Source organism: Nylanderia fulva, unplaced genomic scaffold (genome assembly GCF_048542155.1).
Source record: "Nylanderia fulva isolate GAGA-0341 unplaced genomic scaffold, ASM4854215v1 Scaffold4, whole genome shotgun sequence".
NCBI classification, from domain to species: Eukaryota; Metazoa; Arthropoda; class Insecta; order Hymenoptera; family Formicidae; genus Nylanderia; species Nylanderia fulva.
In genome coordinates this window covers 7,699,655-7,711,690 of record NW_028190476.1, presented here as the reverse complement: position 1 = coordinate 7,711,690, position 12,036 = coordinate 7,699,655, and the positions used below count along the sequence as shown (strand labels likewise).

General features: G+C 27.4%; 1 protein-coding gene across 1 annotated transcript; it reads left to right on the top strand.

The window, feature by feature from the left end:
* The first annotated feature begins 1,668 nt into the window (after positions 1-1,668).
* Positions 1,669-10,097, top strand: LOC114945501 (uncharacterized). Its single transcript, XM_029321753.2, has 4 exons — positions 1,669-2,011; positions 3,054-3,170; positions 6,106-6,175; positions 7,379-10,097. The coding sequence occupies exons 1-4, from the start codon at positions 1,917-1,919 to the stop codon at positions 7,454-7,456; spliced, it is 360 nt and encodes a 119-aa protein (XP_029177586.1). The 5' UTR covers positions 1,669-1,916; the 3' UTR covers positions 7,457-10,097.
* Positions 10,098-12,036: the final 1,939 nt, after the last annotated feature.

Genomic DNA, 12,036 nt, shown 5'->3' with positions numbered 1-12,036 from the left:
AATTTGTGTATTATACAAAGAAAGTAATTAAAGTTCTTTTTTTTTTTAAGTACACGGCATCGTAATTAGTTTTAAAGAGCTCGAGATATCGCTTTGAGTCTCTCGGCTAATCACAAGTCTGGCAAATTTAAGTATGCAAAGGAACAAAAATTACTATAAATTAGAAAATTCGTTCTATAATCAGTGTTTGCTCTGTTATCTAAATAAAATTATATAAATGATCGTCGAGATAAAGTTTTGGTGGCACATCTTATCTTTATATGGATAATAAAAATATGTTATCTATATATCCACATTTTAAAGAAAAAATGTTATTTTTATTATATTATTTAGAATAATGTTCAAATAATTTGGTTTAGAACCACATATAAAAATATTGAAGCAGCAAACAATAAAGCTTATAAATAAAAGTATGAATATATTTTCATATCTTTTATAATTTACATTTTTTTATAACTGTTTAAAAATAATATTATCTGGAAGTTATCTATAAATCGCCACCTAATTTTGTTTTGTTTTATTTAAATATATTTAAAACTAAATCATCTTTATTTTATCTAAAAGATAAATGTACATATTTTTATTTCATCTTTATCTAGCTAATTTTAAAATCATCTAAGTACAACACTGAATGTAATGAATGCCACAATGATGATGACATCATTTATTATTTCTCATAATAGTATGTATGTGCGATTTTCTTTCGATTTTAATTATTAAGATTTTGAATTTCAAAAGTACAACAATTATTTTAAATAATTTTAAATTTTAAAATTAACTATTGTAGATAAAGATGAGATAAAAATAAGTAAATTTATCTTAGATGAGGTTTTAAATATATGAAGATGTTTCAAATATACTTAGATAAAAGATAAAATAATATGGTAATTCATCTAAATAACTTCCAGATAATTATTTTTTTAGAACAATATTATTTATATTTATTATTTATAAAATATTTATGTAATATATTATAAATAATAATATAAATAATATTATTTATTTTAAAACCGCTTATGTAAACAGTTATAAAAAAGAAATTATAACAAGAATATAAAAATATATTCATACATTAATTACTTTGTATGTGCTTTAAACTAAATTATCTGAGCATTATTCTACATAATTTAGTAAAGTTAACATAATTCTAGATAATTTTTTTCATTTCAAATATAGATACATATCATATATTTTTATTACACAGATATAGATTATACATACATATGTATATATAAAAATAAGATGACGCTAAAATTTCATCTAGATGATCCTCTATATAATTTTATTTAACAGCAAACACACTGAATATAATTAATATTAATTTTCATATAATATTAATTACATTAATATTATATATATTACATTAATATTAATTTTCATATAATATTAATTATAAATAATTTTTTTAAATATGTTAGACACATAGATATACAACAAAAATATAAATATAAATTAAATTTCCCGTATACAGGAAAAAAGAGTGAAATTGGTGAACCCCGAGAAAAAAATTAGAAAGCAGGTATCGCGCGTAAAACGCGAGGGTGGATATGCGCCAAAGAATAAAAGTGGGGGCGATCTAGTCGTAGAGGGGTGGGGATGGGGGGAGGGCCGGGTTACGCCGGGTATATATGCTCGATGCGAGAGAGTAGCTACAGTTCACCAGGGAAGACAAAAGCAACGTAAGAGAAAGAATCGTGGCAAATCGAGTCGGGCTCGAGATCATACATAGTGAAGAAAAAAAGAAGTTATATATATAAAGAGAACTTCAACGGAGGTTTCAAAAAAAAAAAAAAAAAGGAGACAGAAAGAGCGACAAGTGTGTGACGAGATCGTGATCAATTACACGTGACAGTTCTTTTTTTTTTTTTTTCGTTTTTTGGTACTCCGTTGTTCGAATTGATTTTGTGCGTGCGAAGATGAATCTTTCGATCAGCGCGACGATCCTGTGCGTCCTGATGGTGGCACTAATGTCGGAAACGGCGTACATCAGGCCACCCGATTGGCATCTAAGGTACGGAAATTTTTCAGGAAATTTTCGCGATGCCGGAGATTAAACAAAAAAAGCGGTTTTTGAACAAGAACGTTTCTTACTTTGCGTTTTTAAGGCGCTACAACATGAGGCAACTTGCGAAATTGTTGCGACACACACATCGTTTCTCTTCTCTCGTTACCGGATCATTCACATTAGCCTTCAAATCGCGCCCCGATTTTTCTATTTTATTTTGTAATATTCTGTTATTTTGTATTTATTTTTCTATTACTTTCTCTACTAACGACCTAATATTTTTATCGTCAAATTATATATATATAACTTCCAGATAATATTATTTTTAAACAGTTATAAAAAAATGTTAATTATATAAAAGATATGAAAATATATTTATACTTTTATTTATAAGCTTTTATTGTTTATAAATATATTTATACTTTTATTTATAAGCTTTTATTGTTTGCATATAAAACTCAATTTATTTTAAATAAAATCTGAATGTTCAAGATAATATAAAAAATAATATAATATAATTAATTAATACTTGGTGATTAAAAATAATATTATATTTTAAATAATATTATATAATATAAAATAATATTATATTAGTTTTAAATAATACATGTGATATATAATTAAATAATGTTATCGTGTGAATTAAATATAACTGCGATCGATTTTATAATATATAATTTAATGATTATCATTTGGACATCAAATAATAATAATACCGCGAATCTAATAATCTCTGTAGTTTTCTCTCTCCTTTCTGAACCTTCCCTTACGCGTTTATTGAACATCGCCGAAGCTTTGTTTCAGGTACGCTTGTAAGATTAGCACGGTTATTAAAGAGATGAATCTTTTGCCACGTTTCGAGATTAAAATTAATTATCGCTGATTCGATCGATATAATCGATTGTTGACGACTTAGGCAATCTAAGGGATTTGCATATAAAAAATCAATTTTAAAAATAATTCTCTTTTTCTCCAGATTTATAATATCTCTTTACGATGATCGCTGTGAAAATATTCGATTAATTTGTAATCTTTCTTTTTGTTGCAGTCGATACAGACGCCTTTCCGATCAGAGACTCGCCGAGCTCGAAACGATTTTGGCGCTACAAAATGTGAAGGGTGTCGCGGTTCCCGTAGCATTTGGAAAAGTGGATCCAGCTGTCGTGTAAGTTTGCTCTTTTTATTCCACTAATAAAGTAGAAAAAAAAAACAAAAAATAAATTAAAAACAAAAAAATTTAAATTAATTAATTTTGCTATAATTGTGATATGATATAATTCGGTTTCAAGATGTATGGGAGATATTTAAAAATGATACAAAATAATTATGAGAAAAATTATATAGGTCGTTTTCACTTTGATATTAAAACTGTAAAAATTTGGATTTAATTCACCAATTTATTTAAAAGTTATTGCAATTTAAATTTCCGCTGATTTTACATTTAATCTTATGAAAATTTGTTACTATGCTCGATTATATTATGTTAACAATATATTGATAAAATGGTACCGTGTGTTTCAAATTTTTTACATGTATATGGAAACTTTAAGGAACATATATAAATATATATGTGTGTGTGTGCGTGCGTGTGTATTTGTTCATATATGCTAAACTTTTTCTTGAACGTATTAAAAGGCTAAATAAATTATCAATTGTCTTAGAATTTTTTAATTATATATTAACCGATTCAACTTTCATCTTTGCACTGTCGTAACACAGACACGATTAAATTGCAAAAACGTTAGTCATAATTATGATAAATGATATCTTTTCCTTAACTCCGGAAATTTTATAAAGTTCACGCCATCCTTTTCATAAGTCTATCGCCACTATGCAGATATGCTTAACGCGAAATTCTACTTTTTTCGAGAAAAATATGATAAAATAATCACTCGAAATATAATTATATATAATATAACTTTATCTTCAGGAAATATTCAAATATACTTTATTTTTTTTTATTAATGATAAGATCTTTAAGAAAAAATAAAGTTAAAATTATATATATTTATAATAATAAATAAATAAAAATTGTATGTTATTTTTTTATTTCTTCAAAGTTTTAAATTATTATGTAACTAAAAAACATTTAATTTAAAAAATGAACGATATAAAAAAGAGTTACGCAAGTAATCTAACATCGAAAAACTATAATGCAAGTAAAATGAAGGACGCTTTGAATATGTACAATATTTGCTAAAAGAAATATCTTCACGAGAAATAATATAAAATAGCACAACGGAGTATAAAAGACTTTTTTTAATAATAATATCTTGTCCCTATTCTTATATGACATCAACATTCGCTTTGCCCGCATTATTGATCTTAAGCATAAAAAGAATTGAAAGAAAGAAGAAGAAGATGAAAAGCACTTTCAAATACAAATTGCGCGAACGCGTATGCGATGGTGCCTACTGAATAAATAACATATATAACTGCATCGAGGTGAAAGAGAAAAAAATACGCGATTGTGCGAGAAAAGGAGAAGAAAAACGAATGAAGCTAACGAAGATGGCAGCCCTAAACTAGGTTAGGTTACTACACGTCGAACGTTTCGTGAATAAATTTCTATTATTCCCAGATAGATATTCTCATATATCTGTATTTTCTTACGTCTCTGCAAACGGTTCCATGTAATCGAATGTTAACTGTTTACACGAGTGAATTAATTTACTCCCAGCACATCATTACTGTAATTATAACGCGGGATGTGTGAACATCGCGAGTAATATTCTACCATATATTCTTCAATTAATAAATGGAAATGTGAAGCAATTCCATTTCTCTTCTCTCTCGCTTTCGTATCTTTTTGATGTATTTTAACACATTTTAAAGTAATAGCTGTAATACTCAAGTAGCAAACTGCCGTCATTAGACGTCAAAATGACGCCATTTTGACGTCATTGACGTCTAATGACGTCAAAATGACATATGCTTGCTATTTGGGCATTCAAAAAAGGTGTATGCTAAATATATGATATATTGTACACTGTAAAAAAATTTTGTAAAATTACATTAAAAATATGTAAAATTACATAAATAATAAATGTAAAATTACATGATAAATAATGAAAAGGTAATCATTTCTATTATTTATCGTGTAATTTTACACTTATTATTTATGTAATTTTATATATTTTTGTGTAATATATTACATATTTTTTTACAGTGTATGATGTAATACATACTTTTTGGAAGAAATTTGAGACACATATTTGAAAACTAATAAATATGTTCTGAGACACAATAATTTTTACGGGGATTTTTCTGAACACTATTCTTTTCAAATTTAAATAATATAGAGAGAGAAAGAGAGACAGAATAAAAAATTGAAACACACAATTTAAAGGAACACCTGTTGATAAGATTTTTTTCGCTAGTTATATTTATTAATAGAGATCTCTCTCTCTCTTCTTTTTTTTTTTTTTTTTTTTGCGACTTATCTCAACGACGACATTATCAGAAAAGCAATTAATTAAACTTCAATAAACAAATTATGCGTCATAATTTGCATGACTGTCATGTTTATTTGTCAGCGATAAAGTTTGAACGTCTGATATCATATAGTAAATTGACAGATCCTCAGTGATTGCATGACTATTGCATAGGAAGGCGTGATCTTTTCGTTTTTTGTATGTACATGAGCATGATATGAATATTTCGATAACGTGGCACTTGCTTTCGATAAAAAAAAATAATATCAAAAATAAAATATTTAAAAATGGTACAAAATTCATAAAAAAATATATAGATATCGTTTCTATTTGGATATTAAAGCTACTGTTTATCAATTTTGAATTTAATTCATTAACTTATTTAAAAATTATTGCAATTTAAATTTCCGCTAATTTTACATCTGAAAATTTGTTACTATATATATAATCGACTACATTAAAAATAAAATATCAAAAAAATGGTATCATGTGTGTCAAATTTTTTACATGTATAATTGAAACTTTAAAGAACACAATGTTGCACAATTACATTAACATTTCTTAACATTCTGGTTTTTTTTTTATATAACTTAATTTGACAATCGATATATTTCTTCGCACAATTTACGGCTCAAGTTTTAACATAATCTCATTATTGTTGTTTAGGGGGCGTAAACGAAGATCCATCACGGAATCAATTTTGGGTCAATCTAATCGGATTCGTCCCTTAGTTTGGGTAAGATAATATAAACTGCCATACCCACATGCGTCCTTGTTTCGCGTAACATTTCATAATATATCGTCTATTTGCTGATAAATTTTACGCACGAAAATGAATGTGTGGAGCGCGAGAATTGCTTATATATTATACATTTCTGTGACAAATGTTTTATATGAAAAGTACAATATGAAACACGCCGTCACATGCAACACTTTCGGTTTCTGTAGTGCTTCGTTCTCTCTCTCTCTCTCTCTCGACTCATTTGTCATATGTTCGTTCTCGGGTAATAATTCTACGACAAGGAAAGATCGACCGAACCGTCAGCGCGTGCTGTGAAGTCTAATGAACTTTCGGAACGTAATTAACGATTTCTCGACATACGTGATATACTCCGACATTTCGCGTTTCATCCTTCATTCCCTTGTCCTCCCTTTATTTATTTACTCTTGTCGTTCAATTATCGGTAAAGCGAACAGCCGTTACTTCGTGACATTCAACAGGTAGTTAAACAGAGTTTGCGAAATGCTACGACAAACTTGTAGGATACATTCCTTACGTTAATAAAGAAAACAAATTTATATAAATACCAGGGTTGGGTTATAGCTAGTTAATTAGTTAAAAGTTAAAAAAAAAGTTAATAACTTTTTTAGTTAATTTAAAATGTATTAATTTTTAACTTCAACTAATTATTTTTGACTTTAAACTTATATTAACTTTTTTGCTAAATTACTTATTATTTTTAATTTAAAGTTTATTAATTTTTATGTTTGTTTGTCATAAATTACTAAAAAATATATTTTTATATAAAAATCAAAATTATTCTGTTATTTGTTATTATAAATTTTAAAAAAATTAACAAACAAAATTCTAATTTAATATAAATAATGTTTTTAAAAATTAATTCCTGATATTTAACTCCAGTTAATTTAATCTTAACTTAACTTTAACTAAGTTAATTTTTTGATTATACAACTTTTAACTTAACTAAATTAGTTTTATAAGCAACTATAACTTTAACTTAACTTAGTTTAAAAAAATAATTAACTTACCCAACCTTCATCAATACTCATGTGAGCATTTCTTGTCAATTAAATGCGATGACGATTTATTTTAATAATAACGTTAACTTAATAAACTTTGTTTCACTATAATCCCATCTTTATAATAATTATCTCAAGATTCAAGAATTAATTTTATTTTTGTATATTTTAATTGCAGACGGAAGATCAACGGGAGGAACAGAGATTATCGGACGATTATTTAATTCAGAAGCTTTTCGGACTCACTCAAGGATGAGACGGAAACTAGAAAAAAGGAGCAGAAGAGAGAGAAAGAGAGAGAGAGAAAGAAAAAAGTGAAGAACGCAAGAGAAAGGGAAAGCGAGAGAAAGAGGAAATAGAGCAATTAAAATGGATATACACACTAACACACACATATGAACACACACGTACACGCAAACACACAAACTCGCATTTAAATTAATTTCTCAGTGGTGATCCGTCAGTCATGAGCTTTCAGTTTGTTTTATGTACCTTTTTTACGCCTTGAAGAAGTAAATAATTAACTTTCAACAAGCAGAAATTACTGCGTAACGTGTGTAAATAATGGACTAGAACGGCAACAGCGGGAGATAACGAAAATGTATATAGGGCATAAATTACCGTGTAAAGTAACACGGTAGTCTTCTCCTTGGGACGATCGTATCCCCGGACTGCGTCCTCTTTATTTTAAGTATGTATTTTAGAGAGACTTAACGAGAACACACAGTATTTTATATATATATATATATATATATATATATATATGCGAATATTAGCTCAGTATTTTTGTGACAATGAGCGTAATTTATTTCTATAAGGTATCCAAGTAGCAAAGTGACGCCATTTTGTCGCTCGATGACGTCATTCAACGTTAAAATGGCGCGCGCTTGCTACCTAAGAACTAAATCTCTTTCGCGATTTGATTTATTATACGATCGCGTTAATTTGTTTATTCAAGATGCTTAGATTAATAATTAAAATATAGTAATTTCGTAAAAAAATAGTGAAAAATTATTCAGTTTTTAAATATCGCAGTCCTTTCTCGACTGCGTCGGATGTTTAAAACGATATATATTGCTGTATCTATTACATGCAGACATCGCGTAATTTCGTAAGAAAACGCAATCGTTATTCTAAACTGGCTTTTCTCGATTACGCCAGTTTGTTTCGCGGAACGCGTGATCTCTCGATTATTCACAATATGACATTGAGACTTGGAAAGAGACTTCTGTTCTTTCATTTGAGATAAAAAATTACAGAATCTTACGAAATTTTTCCATTTTCCCAATAAATAATTTTCATTGGAAATTTTATTATTTTTATTTTTACTCATCGATTCGTTGAATACGCCATCGCGATCACTTTCAATTGTTCTCTGAGAATGGTGACACAAAGCTTTGAAACAAAGGAAAAATGGAGCTTAATTGTATTATATCTCTTTCTAGAATGCACAAGAGAATCAGAGAATAGTGCGGGATCTAAATGCAGCTTAATTTCGCACGATATAGCATTTAATGAGAAAATATCTATCTGAGTTTTTCCTTGCGACAAATTTAATTCGACAAATTTATTCTTACTTTGATGAATCTCTTTCCAATTATAAGATACAATTGTGTTTGTCCAAGCGAAATTACGCGTCCGTTCTGTCTTTCGCGTACAAATTTATATCGTGCTCGCCGGTATAAATTTTTTTCTCCTCCGTTATAACACGCAAAGTGCTTGTTGTACTTTATTGTTAGCATAAAGGACCAAAATTAATATTAATCGCTTCGAAAACTTTTACGTTCGCCACGCGAGCGACATACGTTGCATTCCGGGCTCGGCCATGTTTTCTTATTTAGTCTTTATTAGATTCTTATTTAGTCTCTTTTTTTTCTATATGCTGATGTTTAAAAAAAATGAGACTTTATGTCGGACAAGAAAAAAAAAGATTATTTGTTTGTCGATTAGGATTTATCGCAGATGCGACTGCGTATTGAGAAATGTTGCGCGAAGTGTTTTTGACATTTGACGAAATTATCTTTTAGCAAATGATTAATGACTCGTCTCTAGACGAGTTTTATTTACTTTTCTCAAGTTTTTTATTTAGAGAAATTAGTTTAAGTATTAATTGGACTCCGTTTCATGAGTCTTTACGTTCCTTACTATTTTTAATATACTTATTTAATATACTTATTTATATGTCTACTACTTATTTGTAAAGGAAAGAGAGATACTAAAACCGACATATATACAATTTTTGAACGGATATTCTTATGAAATTGTATTGCAATTTCGATGATTTCATTTCTTTTATATTTTTCTTTGAAAGTGAATGAAAATTGAGATCTAAGAAATTGGTTTTCAAAATCGACTCACTAAAAATCCACAGAAACACAACAAATAGATAAAAATAAAAATAAAACAAATATAGAAATCTACAACTAATATTGTAGAAAAATATCATATGAAAAAAACATTTTCTTATTACTACTTTTTTTTAATTATGTAATTTGACAGAAAAAAATTGTTATAATTATTGGAACTTTAATTAATTAAATGAACCAAATTCTCATAAAGTGCAGCATTTAAGTGCTGAAAATAAAAGTACGTCGGTTTGAGTATCTTTTTTCCTCTCAATATATATTTATTTATTATAATTATTGATTAATTTATTTATTTATATATTTATTTATTTATTTATTTGTGTATTTATTTTCTTATTACATGTGTAAATGCGTCTACATTGTGCAAATGAACTACAAACTACAAAATCTTAGGAGATTTTCACAATATCATACAAATACACACAAGCACTGACACATTTTCATTTTCTTTCTCATTTATTAATTATATCGATTACTTTGAACAAACATGTATACGCAATTGTGAATGCAATAAAATGAAATAATCGATTATTTGTGTAATTTGTTCTTTTCTCTTATATTTGTTCTTACAGATATAACACTTGATGAACAAAAATATCGTTCAGATATTATTGATTGTTGTTCAACAATCTTCTTTTTTTTTTTAAATCTTATTATCTCGTCATGTCATTTAATTATTTCGATATATATTTATTTTATATAAATAAGATATCATTCAAAAATCACGTAATTTTTCAATTCAAATATTTCGGTTAATATCTAATGTGTAATAGAAATAAAAAATGTTATTGAATAAATATCATTTTTTTTTTTAAAGAAAAAGAAGATAATCAGAATAATGCACTTATTTGCTAGAGTTTGCATTAATATGTTTAATAGCTGGCATTGCAAAGATTATGTATTTTAAGCTTGAATATTTATTGATTTATTCATTTATAGGCATATATAAATTTTTTATATCAAATTTGTGTTCGCAGCATAAAAAGGATAATTAAAACACATTTTGAATGATTGCCTTGAAGTATTCATGAAAATGACATGTAAAAAATAATATATATATTTATAAAAGACATATTATTTTATGTGATATGTATATAATAAAAACTACTAAAATTAGGCGCACAAAAATTACATTACGACTCCCTCTAGAAAGATACAGTGAAGAGAGAAGAGAATTGTACCTTTCTGTCGGTAAATACAGAATTCTTTCTTTGTGTACGTAGAGTTTTACATTATTACATCGTTATATTACCTTATATGTTACCACACATAGATCTTTTTACCAAAGTAATAAGTTTATTCAATATTATTATAAATTTATACACAAAAGACAGAATTGCCTGCATATAAGTTTGATATATATTTGTTAAAGGTAGATCAATTTTTAAGCACTTTATACTCTTTTGTAGAAAGAAAAGTTACACTCGATATTCTCACTAAAAATATTACATTGAAAGCATCAGCTAGTCTGCAGATATTTTATATATTATAACCGATAATGATTTAATCGGCGCAAAAATTACATATTTTCTTTAATAGCGAGTCAACCTGTCGAGCCAATATGTCGGACCAATGATGTTTTATACTACTTGCTTTCTGGAAAGAGGCGAAAACAACGCTAAGCAATCTTCATAAGTAGATTATCATTAATTGTCCATATACAGGGTGTCCCAGAATTAGCGAATCGCCCGTTAATGAGAGATTTCTGAGGTAATTTGGATTTTTTCTCATCGAAAATGTTGAGAGAGAGATCATCATTTTTTTGCACGTTTCCAATTTTTACAATCATGCATTTTTAGAACTAATCCTTAAATTATAATTTTATTTTTAAAAATGCAGTTCTGTTAATAATTTATTTTCACAAGACTTTGTTTGCAAAAATCCTTTATTTTCAATCAATAATTATTATTGATGCCTCGACATTTTTGCTGAAGAAAAATCGTTTCCAAATCAGATAAAGATTCAGGAATTTCCCATTAACGGATGATACGGTAAGTCTGGAACATCCTGTATATATTATAAAATATTAAAATGTACTTCAGCATGTGTGAAAAAATAAAATAATAATTTATAAATGAAAAATAAATAAAAATTTATTCCGCCAAAAATTAAATTCAAAAATTTGCAATTATTTATTATTCATTTCGGATTCGAGTAAAAAGAGAGAGAAAAATAACGCGCGAGAGAATGTAAATAGTAAATAAGAAATATTATTATGTGTATAGTACGCAAAAATATCGTAATCTAATCGTCATCCATTGGGAAATGAAACACAACAAGTAAAATTATGATCCGATTTCGAGGGGTTTTTTTCGTCATGTGTCACCCAATGATGCATTCAACATTTATCTAATAATATACAGGGTGTTCTAAATTTACCGTATCATCCGTTCATGGATTTCAGATTCCTAACGTCATTTGAAAACAATTTTTCCTCAGCGAAAATGTCGAGCAAAGTCATTATTTTTGC